Source organism: Chamaea fasciata, unplaced genomic scaffold, assembly GCF_029207755.1.
Source record: "Chamaea fasciata isolate MVZ Bird 193981 ecotype frontalis unplaced genomic scaffold, bChaFas1.0.hap1 SCAF_14, whole genome shotgun sequence".
Lineage (NCBI taxonomy): Eukaryota > Metazoa > Chordata > Aves > Passeriformes > Sylviidae > Chamaea > Chamaea fasciata.
The window spans coordinates 3,640,889-3,660,692 of NW_027094099.1; the positions used below are offsets into that span (position 1 = coordinate 3,640,889).

A 19,804-nucleotide genomic window follows, 5' to 3' on the forward strand; every position below is an offset into this window, starting at 1 on the left:
TGAGAAGTCCCCGCCAGCTGGGCCCCAGGGGAAGTGGCGCTGGGCCAGCCCTCCAGAGGCTGCACAAGCCCCTCTGGTAGAGAAGGGACGGGTGGAGGAGTGCACAGCGCTGTGCCGAGACTTGGACTTGCAGGGTTAGGGCAAGGTCAGGCTCGTTAATCCAAAACTCATCACCTTTTCAGAGGCAGCAGGACTACAAGGAAATTTGCTGGAAATGGTGAATGGAGAGGACAGACGGTGGCCAGGGAGTGACTGTCATCCCCAAACTTTGAAGTGACTGGGAAGGAAGTGTGACAGAAAGCTCAGAGGAATGAAGCAGGTCTGGGCTTAGGATGTGCAGCGACAAGGTTCCTATTCTCAGGGCAGAGAAATTTGCATCTGGCTGGCTTCTCCCCATGTTAACAGTCCTAGGAAGCAGGTTCCCATGGTGCCAGGCAGGGACCAGGACTTCAGCATGAGGGGGACCATGGGCCAGTTAGAGAAGAGGCTGTGAGAGACTCTCACTCTGCTGCTGAAATTTCTCTATCCTGTAGCTATGGGCTGACCAATGAAAAGTGAGGCCATCAGGGATGTCACTTCCAGGGGGCAGCATGGAAGGGCGCAAACAGGGGCATCGGGATGGCAGAGAAGCAGTTGTGGCCAAGTGCACATGGATCCCTGCCCTATGGAACCCAGGGTAGGCCTGAGCTGTGCCATAGGGTCAAGGGACCTGAGCAAGGCTGAAGGATGCACCTATAACTGCTGCTCTTCTTTTATAACAGATGGGGAGGAAGGTGATAGGAGAAAGCCAAACCCAACACAACTGGTGGATCGAGGAAAAACTTTCTCCCTCAATGTCCTTTCCTTTGTGCAGAATGGGATAGTTACATTGCAAAGGCAAGAAAACCTGCTACACCTTGTCCATTCAATCTGACCCAGAACAATCCCTGCTCCAACAAGGACTAGTCCTCTCCTTTCATGGATACAGGAAAGGTGATGCAATGCATAGGACCTTCCTTTGTGCTCATCTCCCCACCTGTCAGATCACACAGACCCTCCCTTTTCCTATTTTCTCCAGGGTCCAGCTAGGCATTTGGAAATATACCCTTGCAAGTTGAAAACCTGTGATTGTAAATGAAGGTTCTGGCTGAGTATGTGCCAGCAGCTCAGTGGCACAAGTATGCTGCAGAGTTATTATCTATGGAACACACATAGCTAATAAAAATGATCATTAAATTAACCCCAGCACTTTCCCATAGCTAAAGATGACACTTCTGGTTGATGCAGAATCTCTTCAAACAGCTGGAGCTTGCTGTGTTCCCTGTAGACTATTTCTCCAGGCTTGAGAGGAAGAATCTTCCTCCAAATACCTCCTCAGAAAGCCCATTGTGCTCATCCTCTGTCAGAGCCCTGCCCTGTCACCATCTGCTAATATTTGGGGAAGAACCAGAAGTAAGAGTTTGTTGGTGGAATGCAGGAAGAAGCCTGTCATTTTAGAAAGGGAGGAACTTAAGGGTGCAGGATGGGAAAGGGAAGGATAAATTGTGCGAGAGGAGTGAGAAAACATCTGTGACTGTGTGAGTCAGTGCTGGATTTGGAGGCAGAGGAAGAAAGCTTTGCTAACAAGGTCTGAAGCTTCATTTCTGGCTGGCTCAGGCTCCAGCAGCTGAACACGTTCCCCCGGAGCCAGGAGCAGAGGGCACTGTCACTCTCTGAGCAGACTGACGGGAGAGCAGATGCTGTGAGAGGAAGCTGTCTCAGCAGGCAATGGGCACAAGAACCATTCAGAGCTTGAAAGGGCAGAAAAAGAATATAACCCCTGTGCATCTGGGGGGAGGATCAAACACCACAGCAGGCTCTTTCTCGTCACATCTGAGCTAAACCTGCGCTCACCATCCAGGCTTCTCTCCACTGACGAGGTGCAGCACTGAACCAGGGCATGACCAGGGTGGGAAGGGAGCTCTGGGGATCCCTGGCCCAGACCCCCACTCTGAGCAGAATATCAATCAGCTACTCAGCACCCTGTCCCATCCACAGTCAACTGTTTCACAGAATGGAGACTGCCCAGCTCTTGGGTCCCTGTGGTACTGCTTGATTCCCTTCATAGGGCGAGTAATTTTCCTAATACCTAATCAGAACTTTCCTCCTTGCCTTTTGCATTTTGGTCTCTTTTTCCATCACTCTGCACCTCTGAGTCTGTGCCCTCCTATGAGGTAGTGAAGAAAGCAAGGAGGTCTCCATTTAGCCTTTCCCTGAAGCTTAAAACCCAGTTTCTCTCATCCTCTTCTCCTATGTCAGGTGTGTGAGCTCCTTCAATCTTTTTGGTGGCCTTCACTGGACTAGATCCAGCATATTGGTGTCTTTCCCGCATTTGGGACTCTGAAACCAGACACAGTTCCGGGCCCAAAGCAGAAACCTGCCTGTTCTGGACACCCTTCTTAGCTAGTCCGGACTCTGTTCTGGGCTTCAAGAGACTGGGCCCATGCTTTATTATGTGTAATTCGTATGCTGGGATTTCAGGTTTCCTGAAGCTGTGGGACCTGAAAGTCCTCTTTCTCCTTCCAGAGAAAGGGATGGGAGCAGGAGAATGCCAGCTTGGGTCCTCCCAGCCCAGCATCCTGCCTCCCACATTTGGGCAGCGGCCAGGGCAGAGCAAAGAGTGTGAGATCAGGGCACACACACACTGAATGTTCTTATGCAGCTCAAACATTTCTTGAACTGAAGGTACTATCTTCATACTGCATGAGCCTCAGGAGATTTTTTTTCCACAGATTTGTCCTGTGGATTTTATTAATCCCTGTTGACACTGAACAGCCACAGCCATGTGTGAGAGTAGCCTAAAGCCAAGGGGAGAGAGAAAGCATCTCCCTTTCACTTATTTTACCTCCTGGTAATTTGACTTGTTCTCCTTGTCCGTCTCAGATGTGTATACCTCAGCCATGGGCACCTCAGTAGTTTCTTCCAGCCCCCACAGTTACTCTTCACGCAGCAGCCAGTCTGGACCTTGGATTGTCCTTGCTGCCCTTCCCTGAGTTCTGTGTTTGGGGTTTTTGGGGGTCTGCTGTTTTCTGTTTGAGATGGATTATTTCTAAGTGACATTAGCTGACACAGAGCCCACTGTTGCCTACTGAAAATGAGTATTGTGGTTTCCCCCATGGATCATGCTATATTTGTTTTATGCAATTTCATCTGCTATTTCACTGCCTGGTGAAGGTGGGGCCTTTCAGTCAGCCCTCTGGGACCACCCTTCTCCATATTTCCTAGGACCACTTCCAAATGTCTTAGGAGGTCCATCTCCTCTGCATTTGCCAAGATCAAGTAATGTGATCACCTGCCATGATCGCATACCTGTTGTGTCACCTGTATGGGTGATGCACACACTCTGTGTGTCTGTGCATACCCTGGTGCCAGTCCCTATCCAAAGTCACATTCCAAATCACAGTATTTGCTGAGGAAAAGGAATCAGGAGTGTCCTGCACCAACTGATCCATCACCTGCCCTGCTGCCTGCTGCCCATCTGCTGCCTCTCCTGCCCAGTGAGAATCAGCTCTAAACATGTTGTATTTCCTGGAATGGAGCAATTTGCCATCATTTCCCTGCTCCTGCCATAATCACTGCAGCCATGGGCAGGCAGCTAATCCACAGTGAATCTGCTCCATCCATCATTCCAGTGCTGGAGGGATGCAGTGCCACCAGTGACATGTCTGCAGCACATGATGCAACAACTTGACAGGCAAGAGAAAGGTAGAATAAGAAAATAATTCCATTTTGTTACTCATTATATTTTCATTTGGTATTAAATCACTGCTAGTAATTGTTTGTGACATGCCTCCACCTTTTACATCTCTCTTTTGTGCTGTGTTTTTTTACGGAGACTGAATAAATACCATCACAGACCTCCTCTTGGGCATTCTGGAATAAAAAACAGGCTGCCAGGCTCCTGATGTGAGGATGTGACTGCTATGGCCACACTGAGTAGTGCAGCCAGCCAGGGTCGGAACCTTGTGCCTGCAAGGAAGTAGAGGATGTTGTAACTGATCCTAAGAGATCACAGAATCATGGAATAACCTGAGCTGGAAGGGATTCACAAGGACCATCGAGTCCAACTTCTGGCCCTGCACAGGACAGTCCAACAATCCAACCTTGTGCCTGAGAGCGCTGTCGAAAAGCTTCTGGAGCTCTGGCAGCCTTGGGGCCATGACCATTTCCTGGAGAATGCGTTCCGTGGCCGACCATCCTCTGGGGAAGAAACTCTTCCTGATACCCAGCGTAAACCTGACACAACTTCACTGCCGCACCGTCGGATTCTGTCAGTGGTCACCAGAGAGATCTTTGAGGTGTGAGAAATCCCCCGTGGTGGGGAGGTTATTATAAGGAAAAGTTCACTCCACTCTCAAAAGCTGGACTCGAGCTGGCAGCGACGGCAAGAGGAGGAGGAGACGGCCGGGCAGCCGGCCCGGGGAGGCCGGGCAGTGGCCGCTGCGTCACGATTGACAGCGGCATGTGCGGAGCGTCTATAAACGGCGGCGGTGAGTGACAGGGCGGGCAGCGACGGCCGCGGGGCAGGGCAGCCGTGCTGCGGCCATGAGCTCGACCCGCAGGGCCCTCGCGGGCCTCTACGGGCGGGGAACGAGCCACATCGACGGGGCGGAGGAGGCCGAGAACGCGGCGTGGGCTTCGCGGCCGGACCGACGGAGTTACCTGCTGGGCATCCGGCCCCAGAACAGGTGAGCGCCGCCCCAGGGGAAGGCGCTGCTGTGGGTGCTGGCGCCGAGCTGGCCGCTGCCGTGGGTGCGGGTGACAGCGGGCGCGAGGCTTGCGGGGGACACGCCGGCGACAGGCGAGGGACGGGGGCGCGGGTGCAGCGGGGAGGGCGGGCTGGCCCTCACCCAAGCCGTGAGGCTGCGCCGGCCTCAGAGGGAACTCGAGGCCGGCCGGCTGGAAGTGGTGTTGCCAATGGGCCTGGCCATCCCCGGGAAGCTGCTCCAGGGGACAAAACCAAGCCGTGGCTCGGGCTCTCCAGAGGAGCTGCTGCGCTGTAGACCAGTCCCTCGCCTCTCCAAAGAGAGCTGGGGGTGTCGCAGCTATTGCCGGGCAGGGCCTGTCGGCATCGCACATTGTGTGTGGCTGGGCAGGTGTGTGAAGTGGTGGAATCGTAGAATAGGTTCATGGAATATCCTGTGCACAAGGATCATCGAGACCAGCGCCTGCACGGGCCACCCCAACAACCCCACGCTGTGCCTGAGCTGGTTGTCCAAACACTCCTGGAGCTCTGGCAGCCTTGGGGCCATGACTGCTGCCCTGTGGAGTTTGTTCTGGTGACCCACCACCTTCTGAGTGAGGAATCCTTTCTTAATATCCAATAATCTAATCTATTTGAACACCCCTTGTACAGCTTCGTGCTGGTCCCTCAGGTCCTATCACTGGTCACCAGAGACCAGAGATGATCGGTGCTGCCTCTCCTCTTCCCTCCATGAGAAAGCTGCAGACGCCAGTGAAGTCTCAAGCCAAGCTGTCCTTATGAAATCCTGACAAACAAGAGTGTCTCTAGTTAAACTCAGGGGACAGCTCTGACCTTCCTGCCTTCATTGTAGCGAAGTGGCTCACCAGACAGAGCGAGGGGCCCGCTGGGCTCTGTGTGCGGGTGCCTTATCTTATTGCCAAAAAGGCATTTCTGCTCTGTAGATAGGGGCTGAGCAGCAATGAGATCAGCATTCCTGGGTCAGGAATGGCCTCCAGCACAGGGTCTGGGGTAGGAATAAGGCATTGTTCACAGGGAGAAAGTATGATAAACATGCTGTCAGCTGAGCCTGTCTGAGGTTAGCAAACACAAAATTACTCGGTGATGTGCCAGCAGTGCCCGAGGTGTCGGTGACTGTATGAGGTATTCAAAAAAGCCTTGAAATTGCTTTGAATTCACTGGGAATGCTCTTCAGTCTATAAGCTCTCCAAATGAGTGTGCCTTTTCCTTGCTGATGGTTTATAAATAATCCATTTCCAGCATGTCAAGCACTGATGCCTCAAGGAGTCAGACATTCATAAAAATAAACGCAGGACCAAAAAAGATAAAAAAGTGCTGCTCGGAAGTCAGGTGTTAAAACTGGGGCAACGTCAAAGTGAAGTTGCCTGAATTCAGTTCCTTTGTGGTGGTATCATGTCGTGCTGGGGTATGAGCTGATGGCAGACTGGCCACACACAGTGACATCTTCAGCACCATCAAATGCCCATACAGGGTCCTCAGTCTGTGGCCTCAGATCATACCATGAACTGGAAATCACTTAGCAGAGTCCAGTGACTCCATTCTGCAGATTACAAGCAGAGGGAGGCTTTATTAAAGAAGATATTGAGGTGCTTGAGTTGCCTACAGCTTAACTTTTATTTTCCTTGACTACGCTCAAATTGCAGTTTTAATCAGTTTCACCATAAAGGAGGGTTCATCTATCCTGCAAGTAATACCTTCAGTGTTCCCAGCTGGATTCCCAAAGTTTCCTCTGTTGAGGAAGGCATGGAGCAATGTGGCACCCACGCAGGCAGTGCGCCTGGTGTCTTCTGGCAGCACCACCACTTGAGGCTGTGGCTCAGGCATGGTAAATCTGGCCCATGGCTGCAGGGCTTTGTGCCCTGAACCTCTTGAACTTGTCAACCTAATTCTGCCGTGGCTGCACCCCAATTTCTGTCTGTGGGTGCCCAGTGCTGGCAAAGGGACTCTGTGCTGCCCCACTTAAATCAGCAGCATGTTAAATTTCCACAAATTCTCCAATCATTTTTCCAACCACTTATGTACATGATTGTCAAAACCTGTGGCAAGGCAACTTCATTTTGTCTCTTAACTCCACTGTCTGCCCCTTCTGTTGTAAGAAGCAGCAACTAAATGATCACTAAATGGCAAAACTGACCTTTCCCTGAGCTCATGGCAACTTCTAGGTTTCCTAAAAAGTTAGGGAGGAGACATAAAAAAAAGTCTGGTTCCCTGCAGAGCCCTACAAGTGCTGAAGATTGGAACCAGGATTTTTGGAAGCTGTTGTCTAAGATGCAGGGCAGATGCAACTTGAATGAAGTGGGGCTTTTTGTGTTGTAATTAAATAATGTATCATAACAATTCTGGAAGGCAAGTGAGTGGAATGGTGTAGCAAGGAGACTGCAAAAGCAATTATGAGTTTAATTAAATCCAGGAACATCTGGAGAGCTTGCCTGGGAGAACTTGAAAAGCACAATGGGCAACATGCAGAACAGCAGATAACACTGAGCAGCTCTCTTTAACACAGAATGGGTTTGGATTTGCTGGGTTTGAAGCTAACAAAGGCAATGTGACAAGTGACACAGATACAGGATTGTTTTGGGAGAGTGCTGTAGTGGTTAGAAAACTAAAATGGATATTCTAATCCATAGAAAATATGGGTTTTTCCAGGTTTCTCTGTTTCTGTCTTTATATGTATATTTCGAGTATGTTTAACCAAAATATTTGCCTTTTCCCTTCACCGCTTCTTAAAGCAGTAGAAAGTGTAGCAACATGGTAGAAATACACAAAGACATGGAGAGATCTTTAAGAAAAGAAGCTGAAGTTGGAAATCCCTGCTTCTGGGGTAACTTATGAACACATTCTGCTCTGCAGTTCCCAGCACAGGAATGGAGCTGTTGGAGCAAGTCTAGAGGAGGCACCAAGATTGTCAGAGGGATGGGGCACCTCTGCTATGAGAAAAGGCTGGAATTGTTTTTCCTGGAGAAGTTTTTGGGTAACCTTGTCACAGCACAGCTGGTCTGTAGCTGGACAGACACATTTAACGATAACAGAAAATCTAATTCAGCTAAGCCTAGTTTGTTCTAGAAAAGTAAATAAGTCCCTGAGTGAGCAATGATAGGATGGATTTGAACTCAAACAGGGACCCTAACTAATTCTATTTAATCCTGAATGCAGACATATCACTGGCTAGAGAGCTGGGTGGTGCTGAGACCCTGACTAATCAGTTGTCCAAGCTTGGGAATTTTGAACTTTCTATAAAAGGAGGCAACCATAATAAGGCTTTGCTGTTTGGCTCATGATCATCAGTGAGTCCAGTTGTGAATCTGTCTCCAACCTACAACCATAACGTAATATAACTTAATTGTGGCCTTTCAGTACCTGAAGGCAGCCAAAAGAAGGATGGAGAGAGACTCTTACAAGTGCCTGGAGTGTCAGGACAAGAGAGAATGGATTCAAACTGCCAGAGGGCAGGGTTAGTTGGACTATTAGGATGAAACTCTTCCCTTTGAGGGTGGTGAGGCCCTGGCACAGGTTGCCCAGAGAAGCTGTGGCTGCCCCATCCCAGGAAGTGTTCCAGGCCAGGTTGGATGGGCTTTGGAGCAACCTGGGCTAGGTGAAGGTGTCCCTGCCCAAGGTGGCTGATAGAACGAGATGAGCTATAAGGTCCCATCCAACACAAACCATTCTGTGATTCGATGCTGAGGGCAGTTTGGATGGTCTTACTTGGTGTCCCTGATCCTGTTGGAGGAAAGGGATGTTATGTAAGTTAAAGGACATGAATTAGGTAACCAAAACATGATTTTTCTGTGTTTTAACTTGTAGAATTTTCCAGAGGTGGTGCTAAGAGGGCCAGAAGAATAGAGGTGTTGAAAATGACCATAGAACATAATCCTTTTATTAAACAGAATATTCAGGATATTTACTCTTCCATGTGTCCTTGGGAACTAGTCTTTTGTAAGGATTTTCCCTGTGAGCAAACAGCTCAGTTTCTTTCCTTTGCTGGTCTTTTAACATACCTGATATTGGACAATGTGAGGAGCAGCTTATGGCCACAATGACTTACCCTCTGCTCTATCTGCTGCCAAGATTTTTTTTCTTTTTTAAACAAACCTGTTATGTCTCAAAGCACTTGGCTATAATTATTTCACGAAGTGAGAGGAGGAGCTGTCAGTCCTGTCCAGTGTCTGCCTTAGACACTGTCTTGCATTCACGGGCCACAACTCTCCAGACATCTTTTTAGGTGTCCTTGTAGTGAGTCTGGAGAGTGTATTGTGCAGAGAGATGCAATTTTATATAAAACTATCATCTGAGTCCTAGGCAAACCTCTCTGCTGGAAGCGATGTGCACCTCTTACCCCATGCAGGTGTCTGCTCCTCAGTCTCATTAGAGCTTTGCTTCCTTGCTTAAATATCTTTTTACTGTCATAGCTGTATCATATACAGATATTTATAGAGTGTAGTGACTTTGCCTCTGATCTTTTCTTGGACAACTCTGCTCAGGGTGGCAGCTGAGCTCAGGAGAGGGCCTTGCCACCTGGCTCTTCTGGCAGGAAACCATTCCAAATTTTGTCCCTCTTGCTTTGTATATAATATCAAATGAAGGAGAAAGATCTGTTGCTATAATAAAGTGTGCTGGAAGCTGAGGAGCACTTGGTTCCTGAAAAGCAGGTTTAGTTCAGTTGAGTTCCCTCTTTAGCAGCTGGGTGGGCACCTGTAATGTCCAACGGGACTTTGCTTTTGGTGAGGAGTGGTGTAACCCCCTGGTCAGATGCCAGCTGAGCCACCTGAGAGCACTCAGTGAGTTTGATTTGTGGGATGGAAATGTCCCAAACTCTGGAAGGAGGGACAGGCATTACCCACTGGAAAGGCGAAGCTAAAGGCATCAATGACTCATCTCCACACGCTGTGACCTGTAGGACAGAGGTATCTGTTTCCCATTGCTGTGACTACCTGCACAGCGGTGTCTGGTTTGAGTGGGGCTCCTCAGCAGTTGTGCACTCTGAATAACAATCCTCAGCAATTCCAAAGGGAGATTTTTCAGCTCCCTTTCTATAGCCTCCTGTTCATATGTCCATATCCCCTAGAAAGCCTAGTGGAGCTTAGTGTGTAGGCTGGGGAGCTGATGCCCTTCAAGGCCACTGTTAAGGCTTGGACTATATCATATCTGAGTACTGTGCTCTTCTCAGGAAACCTCATAAAAGGGGATGTTTCCTAGGCCAGGGATACCATTGTGTGGAGGGGAGAGTGTGGTCATCTCCAAACAAGGCACCTCTCATGCCACAGCAGAGGTGGTTCCCAGGAGATGGAATTAAAACCTGCTCTACCCTTGTTCTCTTTCAACAAGGAGGGGAAGATCTTGAGTGGATGACACACTGACTGAGTCTCACACTGACTCAGTCTCACACTTCACAGCATCGCCTGGTCCAAGAAGAGGAAGATGGAAGGGCTGTTACACGCAATTTTATTTTCAACTTTTTCTTTTCTCTGCAGAGTGAACTGCCAGGAGGATGTCACCTTTCCTGGACATCTCATTGCCCAATATTTACTTTGCCTTTTTTTGCCATTTCTCATTCCTTGGTGTGTTTCTGAGTTTCATTTGGCCGTAGAAGCAGCAATAATTCAGTTAAAATGCACAAATCTGAGCAATCTTCAGAGCATTACAGAGGCTGGTACAGGAATTTGTAACTTAATTTATTGTTGTCCACCTTCTCTGTTAATGAAATCTAACCTGAATTGTTACAAACAAGTCCTTGTTCATCTTAGCAAAAAGTAAATTACCTGCAGAAAAAACCTGCCACATTTCTGCATCTCTGACATCGATTCGGTCTGTGACCTTGACAAGCAAAGACTCAATACATCTGTTTTCCAGTCAGTGAAATAACAATGTGTTTTGTATAGCAACACAGCACTCAGAGCTGCTTTATCACGGGCGTGCTGATAGCTCCTGCCATGGTATATGAACACCAGCACATTCATTCTGTGTGTGCAGGGAGTGCTTGATAAGGAGCAGGACACATGGCAGGAAAGCAGCTGTGAGCAGAGCCATGCCTACATGAAAGCCTCAGTATTTGCTTTTAAATGTTGAAAAGGGTTCACTGCTGACAGCTGAGGCAGGATTCCGAGTGGCTTGTATTTGTCTCAAGTAGTATTAATCTTGAAGGCAGGCAAGTTCATAGGAAACATTATACATGGAAGTCTTCATGTGCAAAACTTGCCCAATAATGCCGTGGATCAGAGAACCAGCGAGGGGGAATGTCTGTAGGAAAGTGCCAGTCCCTCTGTCCAGCGCCCAGGATGGACAGGCTACCCAGTTCAGCTCTCCATGGGCTTCCCGAGGAGCTTTGGTGCAATGCTGATTCCCTCAGAACATAACTTGAATGTGTCAGCTTTGCTGTCATGGACACGTTTTGCTATTTTTTTCCTTCACTGGACAGCTTGTGTGGGTCAATTTTCATGCTGTGAAAGAGCACTGAAAAATATTGATCACTGCTGCAGCTCAAGCAGCTCAAGTCCAGGTGCTTGTCCATATGAGGATGGAGACACTGTTAAGCCTATTTCAGGGTCTCCTGAGCTCTTGTTCAATTCCATGTGAGGGATGAACTGGAAGGAGAAAGATTTCTTTATCTCAGTGATCAGAAATACCGAAAGAGAGTAATTTCATGGGTGATTGCGTGAGAGGGTTAAAAAAGGTGCCAGACTGAAAAGCTATGTTTTTCAAGCAGTTAACTTTTAGTGCTAGTGGATGCCAGCCCAGACCATCAACTTGAGAGGTTAAAAAAAGTGAGCGGTGTTGACAGTTCTGCCTCCTGCCCTTGCAAGACTGAAATCTGGCAAGTGCATGAAAAACGAGGAAGGCTGTCTTCACTTCCAAAGAAAATTATGAGTAGCTGAAGGGCTAAAACCTTTAAGATGATGATAAATGGCCAAAGGAGATTGAAAGCATATGATAAAATGGAATTTAATGAAGAACTGAGACTGATAGAAGGGACGTGGTGGAGAGGTATAGTGCCATGGTCCAGCACTTAAGAACAGTTTTAGTATTTTTAGAACTAGCTTATAAAAAGCTGAGCTTCTCTTTGTCAGTGGGAAGTGCCTGAGGAGGCTTCATCCCACCAGTGCTGGATATGCCTGGAGCAGACCTTTTTGAAGTCCACTTTTCCAATAGAAGGAAGGGTTATACTTGAGGCCTTGATTGCCTACTTTAGATGTGTTCCTCAGGATAACATAAGCATTTGCATTTATCCAGTAACCGTAATGGCCCCGAGCTTGCCCGGGGGAGACACATCTGCTGCTGATGCTGCATTTCATTAGCAGAGCTCTGTGCTGTGTGTGCTTATAAGTCCCTGGGGTGCCTGGGCCACAGACAGCCCAGTCCCAGAGAGGATCAGACCAGGCACGCTGCAGCATCTGGTGCCCTGCTCAGGAGCTCCATGTTTCCAGCAGGGTAGGTTGGGTTCTGATGTAGCTGTGCTGTCACAACTGTACATGGATATGCTGGAACGTAATTGAAGTGAAGCGCCAGCTGCCTGCAGGCAGGGCTGTGCTGGCTGCAGGATCCACAATTTGATCATGCTCTCTGGGGCTTAAATCTCTAGTCTGAAAAGCAAATGTAGCATATTGAGGTTAAACTTCAATTAATGCATGATGGCCTTTTTCTTCTGATAATATCAAGAGACCCTCAAGAGACCCTCAGTTCAGTGTTCAGCACTTTCTCAGGATGTGCAGTGAATAAAGCCCATGTTGTCTTAATACTGGGGATTAAAAAAAAAAAAAAAAAAAAGCACTGTCAGTGCTTACTGTTTGATCACATCCGTGAGCACAATGGGTTCAAGGCACAAGCAGCCTTTGTTCTGACTTCTGCTATTTTCTTTACGTCCAAGCCGAGACACATTCCAATTTGTCTTATGCAAGAAATCTTGATTAAGACCACAGTATTGCCTGCACTAGCATTCTAGCAAGGATTTGGGGGACTTCCCTTTAAGAAGGTCTTTAGTATTCCCTGGAGGGTAAAAAGATGTTTTTCCTTTGCAGTGGTAAGCAAAATGTTTTGAGACAAGTTAAACCTGCGCGTTGTGTTGCCAGACAGACGGAGGTGCGCGGGAGCAGCGCAGTGATACAGCTGCCCCTGGGATCACTTGGGGTGGTTTTGCTTGGGAGGAGGAACCTGGATCCCCAGGAGGTCAGGACAGGGTGAGAGCAGCACGAGGTGCAATTTGAACTCTAGAAGCTCTGAGAATGTGAGTGTTGAGGACAAGGTGAGGTGCTGGTCAGTAAGGCAGGTAGTGCAAAGTTGTGCCTGGCAGGGCCAGAAAGGGCACGGAGCTCACAGGGATGTTGCAAGAGGTGGAAGGACACAGCTCCTCTGTCTGACTTCTCCCATGGACCAGCACAACAGATGAAAGATGGATCAGGTGAGTGACTGATCCTCAGCCTGTTATTGTGAGCATTTGATTTTCCCAGCTGGATCACACCCAACCTGCACATCCTTTGGCTGCATGACTAGCAGTCGGCACTGGGAATGGACCAGGATTGTGTGGCTGGGGGTGCAGAGGGTGAAGCTGCTGCCAAAAGGCCAAGCGCCACCCATATTTGTTGGGTTAAAGCTGCTCCTGAGCAACAGTCCAAAACTTCTGCTGTCTTTGCTCTCCCTGAAGGAGAAGAGTCAGTGAGCCCTTCAGGTATTTCTTCTCAAAGGAAATATGCAATTATTTGTGTAGACTGTTAGGACTTCAACCTGAACTACTTTTTTTCTTCATGTTCACATGGTGGTTCTGCCTCCACAGGTGGAATGTACAGTTGGCAGGAGCAGTTTTCAGAGTCTCTCTGTGATCATTTTTAGGGCAAGACTTGGAGTCCTGCTGACTTCCACGTTACTGGGACTCACACGTTGGGGTAGGAGACATGAAGAGGTGCCCCTTCAGGTGGCCCTCCATGTGGTTCTTTCTGCTGTCTTGTGCAGCACCATCCTGAAGTTTGGGGGTTCACTGATCTTCATAACAGAGTCTGAGAAGGTTTGATCTCTCTGCATGTAAGGATGTGGTAGTCTGGCTTGGTACATCCCAGAGGGGATGCTCATGCTGCAGTCAGTTCCAAGGCCATGTGGTGAGGTTGTTGCATAGGCGTAACATGTACCTCAGTGCAATTAAATCACTGAGCCTACATACTGCTGACTAGCTTGTCCCTGTTAGTTTTAGACTTTTTGATTGCCATGTGGGTGAGCTCAAGGCTTGAGGAACTGTTCCTGGCTGCTGCAGGTCAATGCACAGAGGTTGTTTCCTACAGCCTGCAGAGGGCTGCTGCCACAGTCCGGCAGTGTGGCTCTTTGGCTAGGACATGAGTCCCTGAAGACACTCCTGTGGGAGGGCTGGTGACCACTGGTAAGTAGCTCATCAAGATATCTTGTGCAGGACTTGTGTGTTTGATTTTGTTCCCTAAATTGGTGAATGCTACTACGTGTTCCCACAAAGAAAGCAAAATGTGTAGGTTCTTGTAAAGTTTACTTCTATTATTTTATTTTAATGTTTTGCCAGACCTTAGTGATTTGATTGGCAAGCAATGTGATCAGAGAGTTTTCAGCTTCTCCCAGGAGCTGTCCTTGGAAGCACAGAGGGCACCCAGCTGAGGCCACCTGCTTGCCGGCAGAGAATTGGGCTGGTCTCGTCCGTACTCCCACCTGCGTTTAACTGGACGTCTCCTGTGGTGGAGTTGCCTGCTTTAAGCACAATGCTGCGGATGGTGCATGAAAGGCTCAAGATGCTGCTTCTTGGAAACCTACTTGTATAAATGTCCTGACACTGATTCTCTGCGGTTAGCGACCATTTCATTTTTACAGCCTTTGATTTCAATTGACAATGTGGCTTGCTCGTCCTGGCAGGCAGCCTAAGGCAGCTGTACCTTCTTTTAATAGGAACTCTGACCTCTGCAAAATGACTCATCATTAATATGTCTCTGTAATGGTTTGTTTATTTCAGCTCCTTTCCGTGCTTCTCTCTCTAATGGTTTTTATGCTGTTTTTTGCTTAGCTTATCAAGCAGCAGATTCTCTCCCTCCAGTTTAGGAAGGTAAAACTACATTGCATTAAATTGCTCTGACCAAACACTTTTCTGAATCTGTCTGCACACGGTTAACCTGTAATGCTTTGGTACTAATTAATTAATCAGTCGAGAGCCCTGAAGTGATCTAACAGCCTCATTCTGCATGATTTGATCCCTAATACTTGCTTGAACTGCAGAAAGAAAAGTAAATGTTCATTATAATTCTTGTATTAAGGTGCAAAAAATATTCCTCTTTCTTAGCTGAAGGATGGGTGTTCAGCTACTTCTTTATATTAAAGTGAGACTTCCATACAGAGACATTAAAAATTGGATGTGACTTCCCTGAGGCATCCAGAGAAAAAATTTTCTTCCCCCTGCCATTGTTGTGAGCATCCTCATTCACTTGGACTCTGCCCCAAGGTGCACTTGTACACCTGTACTTTGCCTTTGGCAAAAGAACACATCTGGAAATCAGTTAGTATTTCTGGTTTACTGGAGTGGCAGGTAGAAGAAGGACCGTGGAGGGAAAGGCCTCTCCAGAGCACTTCTATAGCTCTGGGATTTCTAACCAAAAAGTCAGAAAAAGAAAATCATGACTAGAGGAATACAGTTCTCAAATCTCCTTTTCCAGCAGGCTTTTGTATGGAAATCCCTCTTTAATTGAAAAGGCTACTGAATTGCCAGGGGTCTCTTCTAGGCTCCAGGGCTTTTTCTGCCCCAAAGCTGCAGCTTCAGGAAGGCCCAAAGAAAAAGTGGCTAGTGTTTTTGTGTCCAGTTCCTCGAATACTCTGAATGACTGGTTTAGAAAGCAGTTTGAATTGGACAAGCCTCCTTGCAGCTGGAGTGAGTCAGCTGAGAGCCCCACAGTGCCGGAGCCTTCAAATTCTGCTGTGGCCAACACAATGGTTTCTTTGAAAGACTCAACAGACCTTCCTGCCAAGTGTCATTGGGCAAGTCTCTGATTCATCTGCCAAGCCTGTGGAGTCCCCAGCTGCTGACCACAGCTGCTTTCCAAAGCCATTCAGTAGCCTTTGCTGTATGTATTTCACCTTGTTATGGGATTTGCACTGAGTGGACCAGACTTATTCCTGGTGCTGCCTGCTGGTGCTGGTGGCATGGTGCTGGGATTAAACTGGGTCCCAAGAGCCACTTTGTGTGTGTGCATCACTTGATTATAAGATGCTGATCCGGTTGCCCACCTGCTGGGGTATGAAGTGTTGGTTGATGCTTGGGAAATTCTTTATGTGGATCTGAAAGGCATTTACTGGTATGGGGCGGGGGATTTGTATTGAAAGGAGCATCAAAGCCCTACCAGTAACTGCCTTGTACTGGATTGTCTGCCTTGCTCCGTGGAAATGGGCATTTTTTTCCTGGGAATGGAATTTAGAAAGGTTGCTCTGGTTTGAAACATCTTTTGACTCTCACAGCCTATTCCTGGCCCCACAGTTAAGCGAAGAGTTGCTTGCCGGGGCCAGTGTCCTAGTAATCACTGATTTCCACAGGAAAGAGTCTGAGCTGTGGAATCTGTTATTTTTATACCATCCGACATGTGTTTGGAAACAGACCATGGTTATAAACCTCATTCAGTGGATGAATCAGGTTTGCAACATCCTGAGCTTCCCCTGTCCTGACCCTCATACAACACAAGGTGCCTGGGAGCTGGGTGAGGTTCCTGCTGAGTCCCAGTGGGTTGTTACTCAGGGTTTCATCTCCCTGCATCTCTTATGAACCCATTCTAACAGAAGGCAGAGGGAAAATAATGACATTGCCGCCTCCAGGTAAGTTTTCAAGGTGGATGAAACAGGCAGTTGCTGTGGCTGTAGCTCTCCTGACGCCTTCAGCCATGTGCGCTTAGTCCCTGTCAGTGCACTTTCCCTTGCTGGGTCATGGTAAATGTGGGGTTTTTTGGTTTGCCCTGAACCACTTTGCTTTCTTAGCAGGTGGAGCATTAGTGGCAGCAGCAACAGCATCCTGCCTGCAAGCTGGGGCTACTTGTGAGGCTGGGTTCCTCCTCATGGAACCCTCACCACACACTGAGCCCTTCTGCTCATGGTAGAGCTGTGTCAGGAGTGATTTGGGCATTTGTTCCACCCCTTGCATGTTTTTGGAAGCTGATCACTTGTTTAAGGAATGTCTTTCACTGCTGAAAATTATATAAATAGAGCTGCCAGCTACCAGGTCTCTTGCAATGTTAGCTGCTTCTCCAAATGTCTTTGCACTTGAGACCTTGGGATCCGCTCTCCTATTGTAAATATGTAGAGTTTTAATTGCGGAGGGAAAAATTAAATCAGAAGCTCTTCCCTTCCAAGAGCCTCAGCATTATCTGAATGAAAACCCAATTTGGAATTGAATGATTTCCCTTTATTTAAGAAAGCCCAAATTTTCTGGGATCTCTCTCAGTGATGCTGCAGCAGGGTTGGCAGTGCTGGATGGATGTGGTGGTCCATTGCACTCATTTAACAGTGCTGAAATACCTGGGGAATCCATGGTCTGCTTTTGAGCATTAGAGATTGCACTGTTAGGTTGGTTCTGCCTATTTAGGTGTCCCAGCACAAACTTTGGGGTCAGAGCCTGAGCCCCTGGAGTAGGGAGTGTGCCTACCTGCAGCAGTAAGGGGTTAACCAGGGAACTCCTTCCCAGCTAATTCCTGGGTTCAAAAACCTACCCACACTCAGATCTTCCTCAGTGAGCTGTTCCACAGCTGGCAGGTTTTCTTCATTCTGAGAGGGCTGCTGTGTTCAGGAGACCTGTTCAATTCACACTTGGCCTGAAATGACACAAATTCTTCACAAACAAAAGAAAATTCCAGTGAACAGAACAACTCTTGAAACAATTATGGTTCAGAACTGGGAATTGACTTCATTAGGCAGAGCTCTAAGCTTGCTGGCTGGCCAAAGAGATGTTTTGGTATAATTAAGAACTAAAATGGGTCTTCATTCGTCGAGTGGGTCAACATTCATTGCCCTGATAGCCATAAGGGCTAAGACAAAGGGAGTGGCTCCCAAATGTCACTTTAAATTGACAGTCATCTTAGGAGGGAGAAATCATTCAAATGCTCTGACGCTGGACTGGACTTGAGAGCAAGTACAGGGATGATGGGAGGGGAGAGGGCATGGACGACAAGAACACAGGCTGCTGAAGTGAGACACAAGGTGGACCCTTTGATTTTTCTGGTGCTTTTATCTCTAAGAAATGCTTCTTGAATCTTCCAGGAGCACCTTCTGCGCAATCATTTCTCAGCTGACGGAGGAAACACAGCCACTATTTGAAACCACTATCAAATCCCGTGCTGTGTCCGAGGACTCTGATGCTAAATTCACGTGCATAGTGACAGGTAACAGTGTCTTCAGTGAATAACCTGGTCCTGCCTCACCTGCTGGACTTGTGCCAGTTAAACTCTGCAGCAAGTGATAACAAGCCCACTGTTAGAATGCCAAGCAAAGGTTCAGCAGTTGCATGGTGATTTTAGCTTCAATTTAAGGGAGGTGGGAAACACATGAGAGTGTCAAGAGGCAAAGGCATAAGCTAACATCTCAAACAAGGCAAATGAAAGACCATAAAATGGGATATGCTAGTTACTGCTTCGACCAGCTACATTTTATTGTCCTAATCTCTGCTTCTCTAATCCTGTACTCCATAACTCAGGAACGTGCAGTTTTGAAGACAAAGGCTGTTGTGCTGGAATCAACACTGCTGGCTGTAGATGGTTAAAGCACATCTAAATTTGAATCAGTAGTAAACTTCTGTGTCTGTCAACATCTGCAATAAAAACTGGTCACTGCACAATGAGCTAAAATCTCCCATTGGGCAGGAAGTGGTTCAGTCAAGAAGAGGAGGAGGAGGAGGGAGAGGCCAAAAAAGAGGGCTGGTGGTAAGGCATTGTGGCATAGCAGCACACTGGTGTAGAGGCAAGTAGCTCCTTTGCTGATGAGAGTTTGTTCTTTAAATGTGGAGACTCTAAAAGCTCTTCTCTCAATGTACTTATTAACAACTCCATGATTCTTCCTGACTTCACTAGTATTAATTATTCCAAGACATTACTCAGTGAGAGACATGAAACAAGTTTGTAAGTTTCATAAGAGTGTATCCAGTGAGCCTCTCAGGCACAAGGACCAAAGCTTTTCTAAGGAAATCTGGTTTGCTGTCAGAAACAGGCTGGAAATAAGGAAACACAATCTCAGTCCATCCAAAAACTGCCAGCTGTTAATTCTTGGCTTTTCTCTTATGGATTCCCTTGTTCTGAAGGCTGACCTTCTGAACTTGAAGGCGTACAACTGATGTGTTGATTTTATTGAGGCTTAACTTCAGCAGACCCCTTCTTACTGCTTCTAGAGCCAAAGAGGGCAGCTACGAGATGCCTCCAAACGACTTAATTTGGGAAGTCATTAGAAGGGTTCTTCCCAATTTCAGTTTTCTGAAAGCAAAAGCTTGGCAAATTGTGCAGTACCATAAAACGCGCCATTCTGCAAGTGTCAGAGATGAGAAAATGTTTAGGTGTATTGGGAAACCCAGAGTAAAAGTCCTGGCTTCTCTCACTGGCTTAAATCTTCACCAGCTGCACCTTTGAGGTTGATAGTTCCTTCTAACAAATTCCATCTCTTGATGTGTTGCACCAGGCAGGCAACTTGTCCTGATACTGGCCTCATTTCCTGCTCGAGTGAAGGAAATTGTCAATGAGTCTCTTTCAGCATGTGTCACAATATTTTTGTGCTTGGTAAACTAGGTTGGGGGATGTCTCTATGCGCTTAGAAATTTTCATGGAAATGTTTTTAAAATCATCCTTGGACCGCCTTTGCCAGATAGGCATCTCCTGTATGTGGTCCTATGGACTGCTTTTGGAGCTTGGGATCTCTTTGGGAGAGAGGGACAGGAGGTGGAAAGCATACTCTGACTGCAGAGTCTGGTTGGTAGGTCAGGTAGCTTGCCCTGCCATGATGTTTGTGTTCAACTGGGAGGCGTTGCTGGGAGCAAGGAAATGGCAGTGATATCCCTGGCCAGTGACCAGAGTGGAACCAGTTCAGTCCCAGCACTGTGGCTGGAGTCCAGGGACA

At 47.6% G+C, this 19,804-nt stretch overlaps 1 protein-coding gene across 2 annotated transcripts in view; it reads left to right on the top strand.

Moving 5' to 3' along the window:
* Positions 1-4,540: 4,540 nt before the first annotated feature.
* ALPK3 (alpha kinase 3) overlaps positions 4,541-19,804 on the top strand; it is a 32,906-nt gene continuing 17,642 nt past the window's right edge. The window contains exons 1-3 of one of the 2 annotated variants that reach the window (XM_066196234.1): positions 4,541-4,706; positions 14,742-14,780; positions 17,966-18,087. In XM_066196234.1, the coding sequence (XP_066052331.1) occupies positions 4,564-4,706; positions 14,742-14,780; positions 17,966-18,087 (304 nt within the window). In that variant the 5' untranslated portion in view covers positions 4,541-4,563. The remainder of the gene's footprint in view (positions 4,707-14,741; positions 14,781-17,965; positions 18,088-19,804) is intronic. The other variant, XM_066196235.1, reaches the window with a different exon arrangement.